This window comes from Hypanus sabinus, chromosome 2 (assembly GCF_030144855.1).
Source record: "Hypanus sabinus isolate sHypSab1 chromosome 2, sHypSab1.hap1, whole genome shotgun sequence".
NCBI classification, from domain to species: Eukaryota; Metazoa; Chordata; class Chondrichthyes; order Myliobatiformes; family Dasyatidae; genus Hypanus; species Hypanus sabinus.
The window spans coordinates 166,880,237-166,904,134 of NC_082707.1; the positions used below are offsets into that span (position 1 = coordinate 166,880,237).

General features: G+C 45.0%; 1 protein-coding gene across 15 annotated transcripts in view; it reads right to left on the minus strand.

Moving 5' to 3' along the window:
• Window positions 1-303: 303 nt before the first annotated feature.
• The window catches only part of amn (amnion associated transmembrane protein), a 58,510-nt gene continuing 34,915 nt past the window's right edge, over window positions 304-23,898 (minus strand). For 9 of the 15 annotated variants that reach the window (XM_059958789.1, XM_059958780.1, XM_059958806.1 and 6 more), the window contains 4 exons: window positions 22,640-22,820; window positions 15,653-15,821; window positions 11,709-11,811; window positions 304-2,519 (listed from right to left, as the gene is read on the minus strand). In XM_059958789.1, the coding sequence (XP_059814772.1) occupies window positions 2,403-2,519; window positions 11,709-11,811; window positions 15,653-15,821; window positions 22,640-22,820 (570 nt within the window). In that variant the 3' untranslated portion in view covers window positions 304-2,402. Of the gene's footprint in view, window positions 2,520-11,708; window positions 11,812-13,672; window positions 14,923-15,401; window positions 15,822-22,639; window positions 22,821-23,898 lie in introns of those variants that run through there. The other 6 variants (XR_009509586.1, XR_009509582.1, XR_009509580.1 and 3 more) reach the window with 6 other exon arrangements.

Below are 23,898 nucleotides of genomic sequence, written 5' to 3' on the forward strand. Positions count from 1 at the left end.
AAAACAAGATTAACCTTTTCAACCAACAATTTAAGTACATTTGCTTCAAAAGTAAACAGTTGGCATTTACCAAAAGACTTTGGTTGATGCTAACATGGCGTATTCAAATCTCCTTTTCCTACTGTCTGGAAAGAAATGGAGAGAATTTTGTTGACAGGCCACACTTAAACTTTCCATATACACAGAATTTTTTTCTAATTTAACCATTTTTTCTTTCAACCATGTTTGAAAACTGAAAAGTCAGAAATCATTAAGAAATAATTTTATTTTACTGAATGGCTACAATATTAGTTCAAAATACAGGAAGACAGAAAAAAACAATGGAAGCATTAAAATGATTGATTTGTCCACCTACAAATACATCTGTATTTAAATTACTGCCTGAATATCATTTAATTATGATCGATCCATCTGTCTTGATGAAGGTTTGATCAAAGTTTATGCAAATTAATCAGATACGCTCAAGGCAATGATAATTTACCTGTTCACAGTTCAAAATAAAACACACCCTTGTTAGCCTGAACCGGGACATGATAATTATGTTATCAAAATCCTCCTCCTGGCTTTCTGCACAGAAGGGAGCAGCCCTGTGTCAGGCACACAATTTAATCACCAAGAGGTTTCGTTCTCTGCTTACATCAGGTCCAAACCAGGAGAATTCACCTTAACAATTGTAATGATAATGAGGAGTAACACAGTATCTCACAAAATATTACTGCTATTCTTCTCTCACGCATACACTTCGCACTTCAATCCAAAATTCTAAACCGGTTATATTCATCGAGAGTAGGACTGGCATAGAACATACAGTGTCAAACAAAACAGAAGAATCAATACACTGTGAATTCACAAGTTTGACTGGATAAGATTGAGTCACATAAAATTCAGTTCATCTGTTCAGCCAGCCCAAAATGTGCAGATTGAAGGGAGAGGAACACATTTCATCACATCTTAAAACTTCACCTAAGCAAATATCCCTTTAAGTACCTTGGTAATTTCCAATTGTGTTCACTACCACACAAGAGACACAAGAAGTTGCAGAACCTGGGACTCTGTACTTTTCTCTGCAATTGGATGCTCAAGTTCCTAACCGGAAGACCACAGTCTGGTGCAGATTGGTGATAACATATCCTCCTCACTGACGATCAACACTGGTGCACCTCAGGGGTGTGTGCTTAGCCAACTGCTCTATTCTCTGTATACACATGACTGTGTGGCTAGGCATAGCTCAAATACCATCTATAAATTTGCTGGCAATACAACCATTGTTGGCAGAATCTCAGGTGGTGACGAGAGGGTGTACAGGAGTGAGATATGTCAACTAGTGGAGTGGTGCTGCAGCAACAACCTGGCACTCAACGTCAGTAAGACGAATGAGTTGATTGTGGAGATCAGGAAGGGTAAGATGAAGGAAAACGTACCTATCATCATAGAGGGATCAGAAGTGGAGAGAGTGAGCAGATTCAAGTTCCTGGGTGTCAAGATCTCTAAGCTGATCCCAATATATCGATGTAGTTATAAAGTAGGCAAGACAGCATCTATACTTTATTAGGAGTTTGAAGAGATTTGGTATGTCAACAAGTATGCTCATAAACTTCTATAGTTGCACCATGGAGAGCATTCCGACAGGCTGCATCACTGTCTGGTGTGGAGAGGCTACTGCACAGGACCAAAAGAAGCTGCAGAGGGTTGTAAATCTAGTCAGCTCCATCTTGGGCACTAGCCTACAAAGTACCCAGGACATCTTTAGGGAGTGGTGTCTCAGAAAGGCAACCTCCATTATTAAGGACCTCCAGCACCCAGGGCATGCCCTTTACTCACTGCTACCATCAGGCAGAAGGTACAGAAGCCTGAAGACACACACTCAGCGATTCAGGAACAGCTTCTTCCCCTCTGCCATCTGATTCCTATATGGTCATTGAACCCATGAACACTACCTCACTTTTTAAAAAAATATACAGTATTTCTGTTTTTGCATGTTTTTTTAAATCTATGCAATATATGTAATTGATTTACTTATTTATTATGTTTTATTTTATTTATTATTAGTTTTTTCTCCCTGCTAGATTATGTATAGCATTGACCTGCTGCTGCTAAGTTAACAAATTTTACATCACATGCTGATGATAATAAACCTGATTCTGTTTCTGAGAAAACCTGTAGATGCTGGAAATCTGGAACAATACACACGATGGTAATTCGCCTGTTCACAGCATTTTCAGTATTTTGTATGTGTAATTACCACGTGAGAAAGCCTTAATTCAGATAGGTCTGAAAATGAAGTTAACAGTGACCACCATTTTACCACGTGTTTGGTTTACAGGAATACACTGGCCTGCAGATGACTCCCAGGTTAAATTGTTTTTAATACATTAATATTAATTCATGCATGGGACAGCATGTCAACAGTCCTGCTCTCCAAAATCATGTCCATCAAATGGTGGAGTAATAACACTGGTCCCTGCTTGACGTGGGACAATGCTTATTGCAAGATCTCCAGGGTAATGACCACATGAATCCTGCAAAAGAAAGATTTATCTGGATCAAAATATATAAAAGGCTAACAGGATTTCTGATTGAATTTAGATGTGTGCCCGAATCAGTGCTGGAGCATGGATATCAGATGATCAGAGATGGCACATCTGATCTTGTTTCCAGCTTCAGTACTGGGTTTACATTCCACTCCCCTTATTTCAGTCAGATAATGCTCTCCATGCATTATTCTACATTACCAAGATAAAAATCCAACATCAGTGGAGTTATCTAATTCTAATGGAGGTTAATCACACCAGTTGAAGTTACTCAATACAAAGTGCGCAACTGATCTAATCCGACACTTACAGCAGCAGGGACTGGAAAGATAACATACATGCATTCTGACATTTAAAATTCATTTCATTACATGGTGATGACAGAAATTGGACACTGATGTGAAAGCCAGCTTTACTTTGAGTTCATAAGTGAAAATGTAATAACGTTTTGACCTGCAACCAATTCAGACATTGGGAGCTTTGCGATGAGGGGATGATTTCACTCAGGTCCACTGCCCAAGTAGAAATGAGAGCAGCGGGTTGCTGCAGTGAAACAGAGCTTTGATCAGTGACCAATCCACATTTGAGAATGATTGGCGAGAGCAAATTAAAGGAAGGCAGCAGCAAGTGCAGCAGCCATCGTCGGAGTGGACAGTCAGGGTGGTGATCTTGAGGCTTCAGCTCCTCGAGGCTTCAGCAAAGAAAGGTTTCAGTCAGAGAAATCAAAGAAAAGAAAAGCTCAAGATTAAGTTTTTTTCTCCTTCATATCTGCTCAGCCAGGACAGTAGAGATGCTCCCCTTACAGGATGTGGAAGGCAGGGAGACCTCCAGTGCGAGGAGTGCATCTAGCTGCAGCTTCTAACAATCTGTGTTAAGAACCTGGAGCTGGAATTCTGTGAACCCTGGATCATGTAGGAGGCTGAAGGAGTGATAGGTCTGACATACGGAGAGGTAGTTACACCCAAGGTTCAGGACAGGGGAAAATGGGGTGACAGTAAGGTAGGGGAAAAGGAGAGGTAGTTACACCCAAGGTTCAGGACAGGGGAAAATGGGGTGACAGTAAGGTAGGGGAAAAGGAGAGGTAGTTACACCCAAGGTTCAGGACAGGGGAAAATGGGGTGACAGTAAGGTAGGGGAAAAGGAGAGGTAGTTACACCCAAGGTTCAGGACAGGGGAAAATGGGGTGACAGTAAGGTAGGGGAAAAGGATTAAGGAGTTTAAGTACCCCTGTGACCGTTGCCCTCAAAATCAGGTATACCACTTTGGATGCGGTTTTCGGGGAGGGGAGTTGAGGGAAGTCACAGTGGTCGGGTCTCTGGTACTGAGTCTGGCACTGTGACTCAGAAGGGAAGGGGGTAGTAGAGGCATATTGTGGTGACAGGGGAACAGACAGGAGGTTCTGTGGGTCAGAACAAGAGTCCCAGATAATACGTGGCCTCCTGAGTGCCAGGGTCCAGGGCAGCTTGGATCGAGTCTTCAGCATTGTTAAGTGGGAGAGTGAACAACTGGAAGTCACGGTCCATGTAGGTACCAATGACATAGGCAGGACAAGTGACGGGGCTCTCCATAGGGAGTTAGGTGCTAAGCAGGACCTCCAGGGTTGCGATCTCAGGATTGCTACCCATGCCATGTGCTGGTGAGCCCAAAACTCAGAAGATTACACAGTTTAATATGTGGCTAAAGAGTTGGTGCAGGCAGAAGGACATAAGATTTTTGTCCATAAGACTGGGCTCTCTTTCAGAAAAGGTCAGACCTGTACAGAAGGGATGGTTTGCACCTGAACTAGAGGGGGATTAATAACCCAACAGGAAGGTTTGTTGATGCTGCATGGTGGGGTTTAAACTAGAGTTCCAGGGGACAGGAACCAGAGTGCCAGAACAGCTTGTGGAGAGGCTGTGGAGGGAGATGTTGGAAAGACCTCAGACAGAGTTAGGAATCAAAAGGTTGAGCATGGCGTGACTAGAGTCCTGAGCTGTGTATATTTCAATGCAAGAAGTATCAGAGGAAAGCCAGATGAGAGTGCTGAAGAAAGGGTAGTTGGTTTGCAAACAATGGCAATATGTAATAAGGAGAGGCTGATGATAGGGCAAAATTGCAGTCAACAGGATAAGTTGCAATGTAAAAGGCAGACAAAATTGAAAATGGTGAATATAAGATTAAAGGTGCTATATTTGAATATGCACAGTATACGGATTAAGATAGATGAACTTGCAGCACAGTTGCAAATTGGCAGGTATGATGTTGTAGGCATCACTGAATCATGGCTGAAAGGAGCTTATAGCTGGGAGAGAAAGAAAGAAAGAAAGAAAGAAAGGAAGGAAGGAAGGAAGGAAGGAAGGAAGGAAGGAAGGAAGGAAGGAAGGAAGGAAGGAAGGAAGGAAGGAAGGAAGGAAGGAAGGAAGGAAGGAAGGAAGGAAGGAAGGAAGGAAGGAAGGAAGAATTATCTCGAAAGAAAGCAAGAAGGTTGAGCGAGTGGTGTTGGTCTGTTGATAAAAATGAAATCAAATCATTAGAAAGAGGTGAAATAGGGTTAGAACGGTGTTGGATCATTGTGAATAGAGCTAAGGAACTGCAAGGGTAAAATGACCCTGTTGGGAATTGTATACAGACCCCCAAACAGTAGTAAGGAGGTGGCCTACAAATTACCAGGAGATAGAAAATGGATGCCCAAAGGGCAGTGTTACAATAGTCATGGGGGTTTCAATATGCAGGTAGATTGGGAAAATCAGATTGATTCAGGATTCCAGGTGGGATCTTTCTAGACTGCCTACGAGATGGTTTTTTAGAGCAGCTCATGGTCTACTATAGGATCAGCTACTCTGAATTGGGTGTTGTTCACTGGAATTGATTAGAGAGCTTAAGGTAAAAGAACCCTTAGGCGAAAGCAATTATAATATGATTGAATTCAGCCAGAAATTTGAGGAGGAAAAGCTAATGTCGGATGTATCTGTATTACAGAGAAGGTTCTTGGGAAACTGAAAGGTCTGAAGGTAGGCAAATCAGCTGGACCAGATGGGGTACACCCCAGGGTTCTGAAAGAGGTGGCTGAAGAGATGGTGGAAGGATTAGTAATGATCTTTCAAGAATCACTAGATTCTAGAATGGTTTCAGGAGACTGGAAAATTGCAAATGTCACTCCACTCTTCAAGAAGGGAGAGAGGCAGAAGAAAGGAGATTAAAGGCCAGTTAGTCTGACCTCAGTGGTTGGGAAGAAGTTGGAGTTGATTGTTAAGGATGTGGCTTTGGGGTACTTGGAGGCTACAAGTAGGCTGTAGTCAACATAGTTTCCACAAGGGAAAATCTTGGAATTCTTTAAAGAAATAACAAGCAGGATAGACAATAGAGAATCAGTTGATGCTGCGTACTTGGATTTTCAGAAGGCCTTTGACAAGGTGCCACACATGAGGCTGCTTAACTAACTACGAGCCCATGGTATTGCAGGAAAGATTCTAGCTTGGATAAAGCAGTGGCTGACTGGCAGGAGGCAAAGAGACAGGAATAAAGGGAGCCTTTTAAGTTGGTTGCTGGTGACTAGTGTTGTTCCACAGAGGACTGTGTTGGGACCAATTCTTTTCATGTTATATGTCAATGATTTGGATGATGGAATTGATGGCTTTGTTGCGAAGTTTGCAGATGATATGAAGATAGGTGGATGGTGGGTGGTTTTGAGGAGGTAGAGAGTCTATAGAAGGACTTAGACAGATTAGAAGAACGGGCATAGAAATGACAGATGGAATATAGTGTGGGGGACTGTGTGGTCATGTACTCCAGTAGAAAAAATGAAAAGGTTGACTATTTTCTAAACGGAGAGAAAATACAAAAAACTGAGATGCAAAGGGACTTGGGTGTCCTTGTTTAGGTTCCTGAAAAGTTAATTTGCAGATTGAGTCTGTGGTGAGGAATGCAAATGTGATGTTAGCATTCATTTCAAGAGGAATAGAATATAAAAGCAAGGATGTAATGTTGAGACGTTATGAAGCACTGGTGAGGCCTCACTTGGAGTATTGTAAGCAGATCCTGCTGTACATTAAGAACTTAAAGTACTATAGGTCTACATCACCAGTGCGTTGCTTGCTGGCGAAGTTAGTGAAGGAGCTGTGCAACGTGCTCGATGGAGGCTTACAGTCAAATAGTGAGCGGCCATCATGGTCGCTTTTCTTGTGATCACAGGTTCCCCTTGGACGTTGTTAATCTGGTATGTTGCAGGTTCAATTTGCTGACTTATTGGATGAGAACAGGGAAGGATGGTGGGAAGCTGCCTAACCTTCGTCGTAGTGAGGACAAGCCCTGAAGCCACAGTGTCACCTGTCTTCAGCTGCTGGAGTGAGAAGATGAAGCTATTGCACTTCCCCAAGGGCGGTGCGGCGCGATGCCCAGAATGGAGTAGGTGCTGCCCTCCCAGGATTCTGCTGGGCAGAAGACAAGCTCTGTTGTGGACAACTGCAGATCTTTTGACGGCACTCAGTGGACTCTGGGCCTCAAGTTGTGGGGTTGCTTGCTTTTCAGTCTCCAGGGGAGAAGCATTTGAGCTTTTGTGTTCTACCAGGGATGGTGCAGCACAGTTATGGGCAACTGAAGATTTCAATTGGACTGAGGGATCCGACTATATACATATGTCTGGTTGTGTCTTTACTTACATTCTATGTGTGCCTGTAAATGCAAGGACTGGGCCTCTAAGATGTGGTACACCTAGTGGGCGTCGGACCTGTTCGAGAGATGATCTCAGTGGGCTGGGAGATCTGGATTATATATGTGCATATTCTGTGTCATTGTACTTTTTCTATATGTGTCTGTATATTTGAAGACTAGGCCTCAAAACTACGGTGTCACCTAGTGGGTATCAGGGTGTGTCAACAGATGATATTGGCTGGCTGGGGGTTATGAACTATTTTCATGCATTGGTGTAATTTACTGATATTCTATACGGGTTTGTTGACTTGTATGTATAAGGACTGAGCATCAAGTCGTGATATCACGGGGAGGGGTGGGAGGTGTATCAGAACTCTTCTGTTCCATAATGTGTTCTTGTGCGTGACTGTTGGTGATGCATTTTAGCTCCTTGACCCCACAGTGACGCTGTCTCGTTTGGCTGTACTCCTGAGTATTCATGCATGGTTGAATGACAAATAAACTTGAATTGAATTGGGCTTTTACGTTGTTTTTGACTTCCTTTGTCATTCATAGTTGGGTCACTTTAGAATACTACTACTTCTTTGGGATGTATCTATACCTTGCCTTCCAAACTTCCTCAAGAGACTCCAGACATTGCACAAATTTTGGCCAGCTCATCTCTCATGTCTCTGTAATTCCCTTTACTCCATTGTAATACTGATACGTTCATCTGACTTCAGCTTCTCCCTCTCAAATTGCAAGGTGTTGTCTATCATATTATGATCACTGCCTCTTAAGGGTTCCTTTACCTTAAGTTCCCTAATCAAATCTGGTTTATTACACAATGCCCAATCCAAATCATCCTTTCGCCCCGTGGGCTTAACCACAAACTGCTGCAAAAAGATGTCCTGTAGGCATTTGATTAAATTTCTCTGTCTTGGGATCCAGCCCCAACCTGATTTTTCCTATCTACCTGCATATTGAAATCTTGCACAACTATCAGAACACTGCCCTTTTGACATGTGTTTTCTATCTCCCATTGTAATTTGTAGCCCACATCCTGGCTACTGTTCAGAGGCCTGTATATAACTCCCATCAGAGTCTTTTTACCTTTTTGCAGTCTCTTAACTCTACCCACAAGGATTCTACATCTTTCAATCCTATGTCACTTCTTTCTAAGGATTTGATTTCATTTTTTACCAATAGTGGAACTCTACCAGCTCAGCCTACGTGCCTGTCATTTTGATACACTGTGTATCTATATGGGTGATTTCAACTTCCCTCATATTGACTGGCACCTCCTGAGTGCAAGGGAGACAGATGGGGCTGAATTTGTCAGGTGTGTTCAAGAAGGATTCCTGACACAGTATGTGGACCGGCCGATGGGAGGAAAGGCTATACTGGATCTAGTTCTGGGTAATGAACTTGGTCAGGTGACAGACCTCTTGGTGGGGGAGCGTTTTGGTGAGAGTGACCACAACTCCCTTAGCTTCAGCATAGCTATGGAAAGGGATAAAATCAGACAAAATAGTAAAGTGCTTAACTGGGGAAGGGCTAACTTTGAAGGGATGAGGCAGGAACTAGTGAAAGTAAATTGGAAACAGATGTTCAAAAGGGAAAGCACTGAAGTAATTTGGGAGAAGTTTAGGGACCACTTGAGCTGGGTTCAGGATAGGTTTGTCCCACTGAGGCAAGGAAAAAATGGTAGGAAAAGGGAACCGTGGCTGACGAAACATGTGAGGCAACTTGTCAAGAGGAAAAAGGAAGCATATGTTAGATATAAGAAGCAGGAAGTAGGAGGGGCTTATGAGAAATATAGGGTAGCCAGGAAGGAGCTAAAGAAAGGATGTAGGAAAGCTCAAAGGGGCCATGAGAAGGCCTTGGCATGTACAATTAAGGAGAACCCCAAGGTGTTCTATGCGTATGTGAAGAATAGGAGGATGATGAGAACAAAGGTGGGACCGCTAAAGGATAAAGAGGGCAACATGTGCCTGGAGGCGGAGGAGGTTGGGGAGGTCCTAAATGAATACCTTGCTTCAGTATTCACAAGTGAAAAGGATCTTGATCAGGATGAGGTTGAAGTAGAGCAGGCCTGTGTGCTGGACAATGTGGAGATTAAGGAAGAAGTGCTGGATTTTCTTAAAAACATTAAGATTGATAAATCCCCAGGGCCGGATATGATACACCTCAGGTTGTTGTGGGAATTGAGAGAAGAGATCGCAGGAGCATTAGCTATGATCTTTGAATCCTCTTTGGCTGTAGGGGAAGTGCCGGAGGACTGGAGAATGGTAAATGTAGTTCCCTTGTTTAAAAAAGGTAATAGGGAGAAACCTGGGAACTATGGGCCAGTGAGTCTTACTTCAGTGGTCTGCAAACTACTGGAAAGGATTGTTAAGAATAGAATCTACAAGCGTTTGGAGAAGTACAGTCTATTCATGGATAGTCAACATGGCTTTGTGAAGGGAAGATCGTGCCTCATGTGCCTGATTGAGTTTTTTGAAGAGGTAACAAAAGAAATTGATGCGGGTAGGGCAGTGGATGTGGTCTACATGGACTTTAGCAAAGCATTTGACAAGGTCCCTCATGACAGACTCATCCAGAAAGTCTTGAGGCATGGGATAAGTGGAACCTTGGCTGTTTGGATAAAAAATTGGCTTAAAGGAAGAAAGCAGAGGGTAGTTATGGAAGGAAAGTATTCTGCCTGGAGGTTGGTGACTAGTGAAGTGCCGCAGGGATCTGTCCTGGAACCCCTGCTATTTGTGATTTTTATAAATGACCTGGATGTAGAGGCGGAAGGATGGTTGAGTAAGTTTGTGGATGACACAAAGATTGGAGGAGTTGTGGACGAAGCTGTAGGTGGTCGAAGGTTACAAGAGGATATAGATAGGCTGCAGAGTTGGGCAGAAAAGTGGCAGATGGAGTTCAATCTGGACAAGTGTGAGGTGATGCATTTTGGAAGGACAAACCAGAAGACTGAGTACGGGATTAATGGTCAGTTACTTAAGAGTGTAGATTAACAAAGCGACCTTGGGGTTCAAATCCATACGTCCCTCAAGGTCGCTGCACAGGTTGATAGGGTAGTTAAGAAGGCCTATGGGATGCTAGGCTTCATTAACAGGGGGATTGAGTTCAAGAGTAGAGAGGTCATGTTGCAACTCTACAAATCTCTGGTGAGACCGCACTTAGAGTATTGTGTTCAATTCTGGTCACCGCATTATAGGAAGGATGTGGAAGCTATGGAGAGGGTGCAGAGGAGATTTACCAGGATGTTGCCTGGTTTGGAGAACAAGTCATATGAAGCAAGGTTAGTAGAGCTGGGACTTTTCTCTTTGGAGCGTAGAAGAACGAGAGGGGACTTGATAGAAGTCTACAAGATTATGAGAGGCATAGATAGGGTGGATAGTCAGTACCTGTTTCCCAGGGCACCAATAGGAAACACCAGAGGGCATATGTCCAAAATTAAGGGAGGGAAGTTTAGGGGAGACATCAGGGGTAAGATTTTTTACACAGGGCTGTGAGTGCCTGGAATGACTTGCCAGGGATGGTGGTGGAGGCTAAAACATTAGGGATATTTAAGAACCTCTTGGACAGGCACATGGATGAAAGAAAAATGGAAGGTTATGGGGTAGTATGGGTTTAGTACTTTTTTTAAAGGATTATATGGATCGGCACAACATGGAGGGCTAAAAGGCCTGTAACTGTGCCTTAGTGTCTATGGTATTATTGGATGTTACGTTCCCAACTATGATCTTCTTTCAGCCATGACTCAGTGATGCCGACAACACCATATTCCTTATCCTGTATACCGAGTGCATTGAAGTATAACAACTTCAGTCCTGTATTCATCACCCTTTTAGATTTTGTCCCTATATTACATCCCACTGACTGCAATCTTGCCCTATTATCTACCTGTCCTTCCTAACACTCTCACTGCACACTGCATCTACTTGTATACCAACTGCCCCTATCCTTAGCTCTATCATCTGATTCCCATCCTCCTGCCAATTTAGTTTCAACCTTCCCCAACAGCTCTAGCACACCTACCCAAAAGGATATTGGGTCCCCTTGGGTTCAGGTGTGACCTGTCCCAATGAGACCAGTGTCTTGTATCAACCTGGCAAGGGAATGCTCTCACTGAGTAGGAGGAGCCTGAGGTGGAAGGTATGAGGTTTTAGAAAACTATTTCCCTGGAAGAGGGAGGGGTGGCTAGGTGAGAAGAACAACAGGACTGCTCAGCATCTCCGCAAAGAAACCTAGGCCTTTTCCAACCCCTTCCCAGTAACCTGCCAACCACGGGCGGTATTGTCCCCTGCTCCACCAGCCCTGGCCTCAAACTCGGCCTAGCACATCAAAATGCTTAGAGGGAAAGTGCTCCAATCTCATCGATGGATGTTCAAACTTGGAGAACATTAACAGAAAAGCAGCTCGGAAGAAATAAAGACAGACCATAAATAAACTGGCACCTACTCATATGGATTCATGTTTTTAACATGTGGGGCATGATTAAAAAAAAAGCCCTTCCTTATTTCCGGATCTGTAAAGGGAAGGAGTAGGGTTAGCACTTACTTGTGGATCGTACACTGGATTGCTGAATCCCTTATCAACAGTCTCTGCAGCAGCACAGTTAAAACAATTCTTGAAATTGATGAGAACCAATGGACTTTTGACTCTGTAAAATCATTTGCAAAAAGAAATTATTACTCATTTCTTAAAGATATCACACGCCATAAACTCTGTTTTTGTTTTACTACTAAATTCCCGTCAATGCAATTGACATAACTCCTAACAACTACTCGGAAAATTTGATTTTTAATGCTCTTTTTCAAATACACCAGAGGTTCCTGAGGCCAGAAAGAGTCATGCTCTGGAGGTCACGCAACCCCTCCAGTGGTAAAATCACAGGGATATTCCGAGGCCCCAATGGCTGCTTTGCACTTGGTGCCCGCTCATTGCGGACGGAAATCGATTGCCATATTTGGATCCCATAAGGATCGGCTGCTGAGAAATGACTGCAATACAGAACGATCAAAGTCCAAATGGAAAGCAAAGCTCTTCAAAGGAGATGATTAAGAGCTACAGTCTACCATATATGCAATAATAACAAAAGAAGAAATTTCCCTCTGCCTCTCAGCTTTGCAATTCAAAGATTGTGGTTTAGTATTAAACAAATCACTAATAAGGGACATGAATGACCTTTGTGGTAGGAGTGACTGACTGTCACCAGATTAAAATGTTACCAAATACCGATTTAGTCTCTAAATATCTACGCTCGACTAATTAGCAGCTTTCAAAATATTTTAACGTAAAACTGGTATTTTTTAAAGAAGATATAAAATGACATTATAAACAGAAAACAGGATTTACACTATAAACCACAAAAACTGCACATCTAATAACAAGGAAAGGTACAATTACATGCAAGACCCAAGTGTTTCTATTTCCTCTTCTGATTGAAACACATTAAGTTTTGATTTGTGCACAGTTTCTAAATTAAACTGCTTCACAAAGAGGCAGAAACACTAAGAATCCTAGTGATTTGTTCCTAAAACAACTCTCTGTCAGAACGTGCAGTCCAACAATGTTGTGAATTATTCCATATTTTATGGTCCTTGGTGTTAAGTTTGGTAACAGCGACAGTCTGGGCTGAATTGGCTAATCCAGCTCAAAAGATCAGGGAATTTAACCCACATTTTCAGGTAAGCCTACAGAACAGAATGATAGAATTGAGAAGGAAGAAGGGAGCTATCACATAGTTTGACGCATTCTTTGGAGAAGGAGAGAAGGGAGGAAATCTGTAGGGAAATTATAGAGATGTGCGGCAACTGTAGAACTTCATTCCCCTGGTTTTCTTTGGAATATTAATGCAAAAGGCAACAAGCAAGATAAATTTCTGAAATATGTTCAGAATATCCTCCTTGATCGGTATATTCTTAACCAAACAAAGGAGGCGACCTTGTGGGAATTTTGGTGCTGGGGAATGAGTTGTGCCAACTGGACTCAAGACCAGCGATGAGCGCATTGCAAGATTTAGATTGGCAATATAGTGGGGCAAAGAGGAGTAAAGTAGACCTTGTTAGTCAGAGGAGGCCCGACTTCAAAGGAATGAGATGGGATTCACCTAAGTAAAGATGAAACCAAAAAATGACAGATAAAACAGTAACAAGCGATGTTTTAGATAAAAGCTGGGGGCATTTCCACAAGGGTGAAAAGTCGGTGACTGAAGCCAGAGGTCCCTGAGTCACGTGGACATAGGAAAGCAAATGGCTGTGTAACAATCAAGAGAGGAACTGAGATGAGAAGGACGGTTTAAAAAAAAGAGGAGGGCTTATCATAACTTTTTAATTTCTCCTTGATAGTGGGAAATACATAAAGACTGGGGAATAGCAAAGATCTTGAAGTATAGTCTGTTTACCATGATTGTCAAAAACCTTTAACAATAATCAGGGGAAAATGTAAAAGACATACAGGCTGGTACATGCTAAAAAAAAGAAAGCCAGCACAGATTTGTCAAAGCCATACGTTTGGCTAACCTGATCATTTTCTCCCCATGTGATACCAGACAACGTTGGTGAAGAAAATGTCACCTGGATGGAACTGGAGTCCTGTGGAATAAAATGGCAATGGCAGCATGGAGAAAATATCAGGTCAGTAGAAAGTGTGGTGAGAGGCTGCCGTTCAGACTTCAAGGTAGATTGCATGATAGACTGTTCAGGCTTGGGCCTTTCCTGGTGTTCATTCATGGATATGAAGAGTAATGCTCAAAATGAGCAGTTGAAGCATGGAAACATGGAAAGGCTAGCTGCATGGGTAGGCAGGCAGGAAATGGAATTTTCCTCTAGGAAGTGATACACTGCTAAAGACGGTGCTGTAACCAGAGCACATCTGTAAATATTTATTAAAAAATACCCATTTCTGGTCAGCACACGTTAGGAGAAATGTGAAGTTTCTACAGTGGCTCCAAGAGTAAGGTATTACATCTGCAAGGTTAGACTGGAGAAAGGAAGTCATTCTCTTTGGACCTAGGATAACAAAAGGAAATGTAACTAAAGGCTCTCAGGTCGCGGTTCTATCCTGATATTAGTCCCTGTTGTGGTAAGTAAAAAGGGGGCGAGGCCTCTTTTATTCATATGTATTGGGCTTGGAGAAATTCTGGAGAGATTTTTTTAAAACTTTATCTCACATACTTAATTGCTATTTGGGACCTAACTCTCTGATTGCTCTTTTCGGTACTTCAGCAGAAGCTGGCATGCATTTAACCCCGACTAAGCGTCGTACTTTGTCTGTTGCCTCTCTTTTGGCCGGATGTGCAGTTCTTCTCAGGTGGAGAGATGCTGCCCCACCCACTCATGCTCAGAGACATTATGTCCTGCTTAGACCTTGAAAAGATTCATTATTCACTTCTTAATTCAGATATAAGGTTCCAAAACATGTGGGGACCTTTTCTTAAATATTTTCATAATTCCCATTTAGATTAAGGGTGCATCCCTCCCTTTTTTTTCTTTTGCATTTAAATCCCTTACTTCTAGCTTCTTACGGTTAAGATTTATGGTTTCTTTTGATGTGTAAACATATTATAGATTAGGTAGTAGGCAATATACCTTCTTGTTATAAATACAGCTCTGTGGTGATATCGTAAAGTTGGCTTGGAGTTGGGTAGTGGGAGGGTGGGGTGGTAACTAACTTTATACAATTCTACTGTGGGTGCTTTGCTTAACAGACAGACAGACAGACATACCTTATCGATCCTGAGGGAAATTGGGTTTCGTTACAGCCGCATCAACTAAGAATAGTGAAGAAACATAGCAATATAAAATCATAAATAATAAGTTAATCGTGTCAAGTGGAAATAAGTCCAGGACCAGCCTATTGGCTCAGGGTGTCTGACACTCCAAGGGAGGAGTTGTAAAGTTTGATGGCCACAGGTAGGAATGACTTCCTATGACGCTCAGCGTTGCATCTCGATGGAATGAGTCTCTGGCTGAACGTACTCCTGTGCCTAACCAGTACATTGTGGAGTAGATGGGAGTCATTGTCCAAGATGGCTTGCAACTTGGACAGCATCCTCTTTTCAGACACCACCGTCAGGGAGTCCCGTTCCACCCCCACAACATCACTGGCCTTACGAATAATTGTTATGAATTGTACTTTGATATGTTTGTTTTGCTCTGTATAAACCTCTTCTTTATTGTTTTTTTATTTTGTTGCATTGTAATAACATAAAAAGTTGATTTAAAAAAGGCTCTTGGGACCATGTAAATAGCATGGGTTTGAGATAAACTGTTATCATCAGTGGATGGTTCAGACTGAGGGGGGCAGGGGGAGAGGGAGTTCACAGAGAACCAAAGCAACGGGGAAAAGATGCAAGGAGAGAATCAAGTTTTTAAAATACGCACAGTCTGGTTATGACTTAAACTCAATGACTGCAAGGGCAAGACTAGACAATTGTCCTCCTGTTTCAAGCTGAGTGGCAAAATAAAGCGCCTCCATTCTGTAAGTGTTCGTGCATTTACCTGATTCTTCCTGAAATGATGAAGAACGCCAGGCTTCCGGCTAACAAGGCAGCAACAAGAACACCAAGCACAATGCCTGTGATTTTTCCAGTACTGATGTTGCGTCCGTCTTGTCCTTCAATGTTGGTGCTTATTTGAAGTTCAGCACTCACAATCCCAAATGCATTACCTGCAGTAAATCAGAACAGGCCCAGGCTGCAGGTCACAATAAATGCTGGAAGAACTCAGCAAGTCAGCCCATTTCAACAGAGGGGAATAAACAGTCAATATATGATATATTTCTGAAAATTTGGCACCCTTATCTACAAAAGATAGGATTAAATATATAGGTCCTTTGAAGATAAAATTATTAAATAACTAAAATAAAGATATTGTAGCGGTGTGCTACACGCAGCGCTAAAATTATGACACGGAGTCGGTAACTGCAGTCGAAGGAAAAACTTTATTCGAAATCCCCAGCCTCACTTTTAAGCCTCCCTCAACCTGCCCCCCGTGGTGCAGAGGCTCCAAAGCTCTGTGCTCGCAAATCCCCGCAGGCTATCTCCCTCAGCCGGAACGCTGGCTAATTGTGAGCCGGTTCAGATGTGCCAGGAAATGGGTCGCCACATAACCCCCCCCCCCCCCCCAGAACCGGCGATACACCCCCCAATATCCACAGTCTGGGCTGGAACCTGCTTGGGAGGTCGGCCTCTGCTCCGAGGCGCCGGAAACTCGACCGGTTGCGCCAGGTCCACATGGGCCGGTTTGAGTCAGTCCACCATGAAAACCTCCTCTCTCCCCCCAATATCCAGCACGAACGTGGACCCATTGTTCCTGAGCACCGTAAACGGCCCCTCGTAGGGCCGTTGCAGCGGTGGCCGATGCCCGCCCCTTCGTACAAACACAAACTTACAGTTCTGCAGGTCTTTGGGTACGCAGGTCGGGTGCCGCCCGTGCTGCGAAGTGGGTATGGGGACCAGGTTACCGAGCTTCTCGCGTAGTCTGCCCAGGACTCCTGCGGGATCTTCCTCTTGCCCCTGTGGGGCTGGTATGAACTCCCCGGGGACAACCAGGGGTGCGCCGTACACCAACTCGGCCGACGAGGTGTGCAGGTCGTCCTTGGGCGCTGTGCGGATGCCGAGTAGGACCCAGGGAAGCTCGTCCATCCAGTTGGCTCCTCGCAGGCGGGCCATGAGGGCCGACTTTAGGTGACGGTGGAAACGCTCCACTAGCCCGTTCGACTGTGGGTGGTAGGCAGTGGTGTGGTGCAGCTGAGTCCCCAAAAGGCTGGCCATAGCTGACCACAGGCAGGAGGTGAACTGGGCGCCTCTGTCGGAGGTAATGTGGGCTGGTACACCAAAGCGAGATATCCAGGTGGCGATCAGTGCCCGGGTGCAAGATTCGGAGGTGGTGTCGGTGAGTGGGACCGCCTCTGGCCATCTTGTGAACCAGTCCACGATAGTCAGGAGGTGCCGCGCTCCGCGCGACACTGGCAGGGGGCCCACGATATCCACATGAATGTGGTTGAAATGCCGGTGGGCGGGATGGAACTGCTGCGGTGGGGCTTTGGTGTGCCGCTGCACCTTGGCCGTCTGGCAGTGCATGCACGTTTTGGCCCATTCACTGACCTGCTTGCGGAGTCCGTGCCAAACGAACCTGCAGGAAACCACCCAGACAGTTGTCCGGATGGAGGGATGCGCCAAGTTATGAATGGAGTCGAAAACACGGCGCTGCCAGGCTGTCGGGATGACGGGACGGGGCTGGCCGGTGGCAACGTCACAGAGTAGGGTCCTCTCACCTGGGCCTATGGGGAGGTCCTGGAGCTGCAAACTGGAGACTGCGGTTCTGTACTTTGGAATCTCCTCATCTGCCTGCTGCGCCTCTGCCAGTGCCTCAAAGTCTACCCCTTGGGAAAGGGCATGAACGGTAGGGCGAGAGAGCGCATCCGCCACGACATTGTCCTTACCCGAGACGTGCCGGACATCCGTCGTGTATTCAGAGATGTAGGACAGGTGGCGTTGCTGGCGGGACGACCAGGGGTCGGACGCTTTCGTAAACGCAAAGGTAAGCAGTTTGTGGTCCGTGAACGCGGTGAAGGGCCGACCTTCTAGGAAGTACCTGAAATGCCGGATGGCCAGGTAGAGCGCCAACAGTTCCCGGTCAAAAGCACTGTATTTGAGCTCGGGTGGCCGCAGGTGTTTGCTGAAAAATGCCAGGGGTTGCCAGTGACCCTCGATGAGTTGCTCCAGCACCCCACCGACTGCTGTGTTAGAGGCGTCCACTGTGAGGGCGGTAGGGACGTCCATTCTGGGGTGCACTAGCATCGCGGCGTTCGCCAAAGCTTCTTTCGTTTGAACGAAAGCAGCGGCGGACTCCTCGTCCCAGGTAATGTCCTTGCTCGGACCCGACATCAGGGCGAACAGGGGGCACATGATCCGGGCAGCTGAAGGGAGGAAGTGGTGGTAGAAATTGACCATACCTAAGAATTCCTGAAGACCTTTGATCGTGGTGGGTTGGGGGAAGTGGCGGACCGCATCTACCTTAGCGGGCAGAGGGGTTGCCCCATCCTTAGTAATCCTGTGGCCCAGGAATTCAATGGTGTTGAGCCCGAACTGGCATTTGGCGGGGTTGATTGTAAGACCGTACTCACTCAGTCGGGCGCAGAGTTGACGGAGGTGGGACAGATGCTCCTGACGACTGCCGCTGGCTATGAGGATGTCATCCAAATAGATGAACACGAAGTCCAGGTCCCGTCCCACTGCGTCCATTAACCGCTGGAACGTCTGTGCGGCATTCTTCAGGCCGAACGGCATGCAGAGGAACTCGAAAAGGCCAAACGGGGTGATGAGTGCCGTTTTGGGGACGTCATCAGGATGCATCGGGATTTGATGATACCCTCGGACGAGGTCTACCTTGGAGAAGATCCGTGCGCCGTGCAGGTTTGCTGCAAAGTCCTGAATGTGCGGCACAGGGTAGCGGTCCGGTGCGGTAGCCTCGTTCAGCCTGCGGTAGTCGCCGCACGGTCTCCAGCCCCCCGTCGCTTTGGGCACCATGTGCAGGGGGGAGGCCCATGGGCTGTCGGACCGCCAGATGATCCCCAATTCCTCCATCCTCTGGAACTCCTCCTTCGCCAGTCGGTGCTTGTCCAGGGGAAGCCTCCGAGCGCGGGCGTGGGGGGGTGGTCCCTGGGTCGGGATGTGGTGCTGTACGCCGTGTCGGGGCATGCCCGCTGTGAACTGCGGTGCCAGAACCGATGGGAAATCCGCCAGGACCCTGGTGAAGTCGTTGTCGGACAGCGTGATGGAGCCGAGGTGAGGGGCTGGCAACTGGGCTGCACCCAGGGAGAACGTCTGAAAGGTCTCGGCGTGTACCAGTCTCTTCCTGGGCAGGTCGACCAGTAGGCTGTGAGCCCGCAAAAAATCCGCACCCAGAAGCGGTTGGGCTACGGCGGCCAGTGTGAAGTCCCACGTGAACTAGCTGGAGCCGAACTGTAGCTGCACCTGTCGGGCGCCATAGGTCCTTACTGTGTTGCCGTTCACGGCCCTCAGGGGGGAACCCGGTGCCCTGCTGCGGGTGTCGTAACTCGTCGGAGGTAAAACGCTAACATCAGCACCGGTGTCAACCAAAAAGCGGCGTCCTGAATGCTTGTCCTAGACATACAGGAGGCTATCCCGATGGCCAGCTGCCGTAGCCATCAGCGGCGGCTGGCCCTGGCGTTTCCCGGGAACTTGCAGGGCGGGCGACAACGGCGGGCTTCTGTGCCCCACCGCTGGTGGTAGAAGCACCATTGTTCATTGGGCCCCCCACCCCTGCCCCTGGGGTTAGCGGGCTCTGCGGCCGGGCCTGGACTGGTTTGCTGCTGGGAGCGGGGCCTGGTGATCTGTGCGATGGACGCCCCGCTCACCTTCTTGGCATTCCACAGCAAGTCCGCCCGGGCTGCCATCTTCCGGGGGTCAGTGAAATCCGCGTGGGACAGCAGCTCCAGGAATGCCTGCTCAAACATGAGGCAGGGTGTGTGTCCGTTGGCCAGAGACAACATCTCATTCATTAAAGCCGAAGGAGGTCTGTCGCCCAAGCCATCCAGGTGCAGTAAACGGGCAGCCCGCTCGCGCCGTGAGAATCCGAAATTCTTGAGGAGCAGGGCTTTGAATTCCATATACTTGCCGTCTGCCGGGGGCAACTGTACAAACTCTGCGACCTGGACCGCTGTGTCCTGGTCGAGGGTGCTCACCAAGTAGTAGTAGCGGGCGATCGGAGGCGATCTGCCGAACGTGGAATTGGGAATCAGCTTGCTGAAACCACAGGTGAGGACACCGTGTCCAGAAACCCGGCAGTTTCAATGAAACCGCATGAACAGAGGCAGCGTCGGTCATTTCTGGTCCAAAAATCGTTTGGACCGTCGGGGTCACCAATTGTAGCGATGTGCTACACACAGCGCTAAAATTACGACACAGAGTCGGTAACTGCAGTCGAAGGAAAAACTTTATTCAAAATCCCCAGCCTCACTTTTAAGCCTCCCTCAACCTGCCCCCCCCCCCCCCGTGGCGCAGAGGCTCCAAAGCTCTGTGCTCGCAAATCCCCGCCGGCTATCTCCCTCAGCCGGAATTCTGGCTAATTGTGAGCCGGTTCAGATGTGCCAGGAAATGGGTCGCTACAATATAGACTAAAGTTATTTTGAACTCCATGGAGCATGTGGGGATCCTCCGATATCCAGGCAATCTTTCTCTCTTTCTTCTTTCTTTCTTTTTTTCTCTTTTTTTCTTTTTTTTAAGACAGGGATGTTAAGGGGGGAAGGGTTAAGGGGAGGGGGGAGGGCTAATATTAATTTTCATTACTCTATTATTCTATTAATTTTATGTAATTCTCTTAAAAATTTAATTAAAAATATATGTTTAAAAGAAAGAATAAACAGTCAATGCCCAGGGCTGATGGGTCTTGGCCTGAAATGCTGACTGTTTATTCCCCTCCATAGATGCTGCCGGACTTGCTGAGTTTGCTGAGATTTCTCTTGTGCTTACATTAGTCAGGTCATTGTCTTAAATAAAAATCTGTATTAATTTCTTTTAAAATGGTTGATAATGTAACCAACAAAAAAATTGAACGACTGTTAATTGCAAATTTGCTTAAAGATAAAACACTGGAATGGTGCGAGGAAGGTTCATGTCAAGAGTTTTGTAGTCCTTCCACATGTTACAGCTTTACAATATATTGGTTGAGTTTGCAGTTGGAGTTCTGATCAGCATAAGGTGGAAATGATGTAAAAAAGATTCACAGAGATGTTACTGAACCAGGAGGATTGAGTTTTAATGACAGACCAGATAGGGTAGGGCTGTTTGCCTGAAGCCAAGGAAGATGAGGGTGACCTAAAATCATGAGAAGAATAGACAAGGTAGTCTTTTTCCAAAGTAGGGGAATGTAAAACTAGAGGGTATGGATCTAACATGAGAGAGGAAAGATTTAAATTGAACTGAGAGATAATTTTTCCCCCACACAAAGGGTGAAGGCAATGTGGAATGGCTGCCAGAGGAAGAGGAAGCACATACAATTGAAACTTTTTAAAGACAATTAGTAAGTCCATGGAATGAAAGGATTTAGAGCAGGGGTTTCCAACCCAGTTAATGTAAGGGGTCCATGGCAAAAAAAAGTTTGGGAACCCCTGATTTACAGTGATATGGGCTGAATTCAAGCAAACAAGGTCAGCTCAGGTCCACACCTTGGTCATCATGGTCAGGTTGGGCTGAAGGGTCTGTTTTGTACTGCACCATTCTATGATTCTAAATTTTTCATATGATAAACACCCTGTTGAATACTGAAGGACATAAATTATTAACAATGTAACAAAGCCACAAGTGAATAAACAGCAGATTGTAGGACCTGCTTCGCCTCATTGAGCTGGGAGCTCCTGGATCTCTTTTGTGGCTGTGAACATTCAGAGGTATGTCAGAGACCTGGTCACAGGATGGCTGAAAGATTTTAGTGAAGCCATAAAACTGTGAAGGTAGCCAGGCTTGGATAAATGAGATCGGGGCATCTTTGAAAGAAATACAGTAAGATATTAACAAGTCAGCATAGGAAAACTTTGTGGTTATTTGCTCAAAGAGAAATACAGGCATCACCTCAAACATTTTAGGAAAAAATTTCCATCCTTTTCCTAGTGATTTTATTGCTTTTCCCCTTTTTGCCAGTTATCCATATGACTATCTTTCTCCATCCAATGAGATGCAGCACGCCTAAACTTCAGCTTTATCCATCCAGCTAGAAAAACAAACTGTGCACTGGGACCTTAGCGGTCAAAATTAATTAGTAGCCCAAAGCTAGATTTCTGAGTAATTTTTTTTTATTACATAGTTTAGTCTAGTTTTTTGTACTGTGTCATGTAACATCATGGTCCTGAAAAATGTCGTCTCATTTTTACTATGCACAGTACCAGCACTTATGGTCGAAATGTCAATAAAAGTTGACTTGACGACTTGAATTTCATGGTGCTAATATAATCAACAGTACTGCTCTGGGTACCACAGAAATTACCCAGATTACCTCTGCATTGATTTTTATGATAGACCTCCATCTATCACTTTCCAGGTCAGTGCCACAGTGTAGGTGCACTGTCTCAGTGTTTTTCAGGCCAATCTTTTTCCACCCACGTTCTACCTAGGTTAATGAGACTACCTTCAAACTAGACTATACCTCTTCCTCGTCATCTTTAAACTAGGTGACACAATCCATTCATGCGTGGTGTATTCCAGTTTTTATTGTTGCACATTTTCAGAAAAGCTAGCTGAAGTAAGACCATTGTTCTATATATTACTGCGAAATACAGATATGATTCACGCTAAGCCTTTACTTTGAATTGCAGTCTTCAGAGAAAGAAAGAAATTATGCAAACATCCAGTTCATATCATAGACAGCCAATCATTACTTTCATTTCCTTAGAACATAGCAATGAAACTTGCAATGCATTGGCAAGACGATCAATAATTTAACATGTATCAGCATAATGATAAGTACCTTGAGAAGTGATGTCTGTCATAACCTCCTGGGCCAATCGAATGGCAAGAGTTCCTGCTTTGGTCGCATTGTCAATTAAAACAATCTGGATATGGGGAATTGCATCACTGGGAATAGTTTGTTTGGAAAAATGTTCTTTGTAAACTTTTGTCATGGACATCTGCACACCTTTGTTGTCACCCTAAGAAAATGAAAAGCAACACATTTGTTTTGTATTACTGTCTTTGATCTGCCAAGTCTTTCACACCACTTTGCAGTAATGTTATTAAACTAAATACAGAGTAAAAGATTAGCGAAGACAATATTTTGGGAGGATTGATAGGATTGGGATATACAAATACAAGAAAATCTGCAGATGTTGGAAATCCAAGCAACACACACAAAATGCTGGAGGAACTCAGCAGGCCAGGCAGCATCTATGGAAAAGAATAAAGAGTCGAAGTTTCGGGCTGAGACCCTTCAACAGGACCTGAGGAAGGGTCTCGGCCTGAGACATCAACTGTTTACTTTTTTCCATAAATGCTGACTGGCCTGCTGAGTTCCTTCATCATTTTGTGTGTGTTGTTAAATACAAAATGATTAGTAATACCTTAGAAAGTGCCAAGGAAAGGAGCAATATACATGTATATGCCCAAGGATAACTAAAGCCAATAGCACTGGTAGAGAAGGCGATCAAGTATGTCACAGCTAATGAAAGCAAGAGCAGGAAGATTATAAAACTTTTGTTATGCCTCAATTAGAGTATTATATGCAGTTTTGGTTGTCCCACAATTTGAATGATATGATTGCAGAGGAGATTCACCAGGATGTTGCCTAGATTGGACCATTTAATTTATGAGGACTGGAGAGGCTGCATTTGTTTTTTCCTGGAGCAGAAGCTGAGGCCGGGGAAGGGTTGGGGTGGAATGAGACCTGACCGAGGTATATGAATTGTGAGGGACACGGACAGGGCAGCTTGCAGGAAACATTTCCTCCTTAACACTGGTGACTATGACCAGATGCAAGTCTTAAGGCAAAGAGGAAGAGACTTAGAGGAAATCAGAGGAAAAGTTCTGAATAAACATCATATTCCATTGCATGACATGGTATTGAATGGCAATGAAAGGAATATCAGATCTGATGGTTTGCATTGCATTAGAATCTTTTCAGATTAGCTCAGTTCAGAGCATTACTGGAAAAGCCAAGAGTAAATTATGGCAGCCTGACCTATAGAACTCCTTCCTATAGAAGGAGTTGCAATTTCTGTTTCTTCCAGGTGT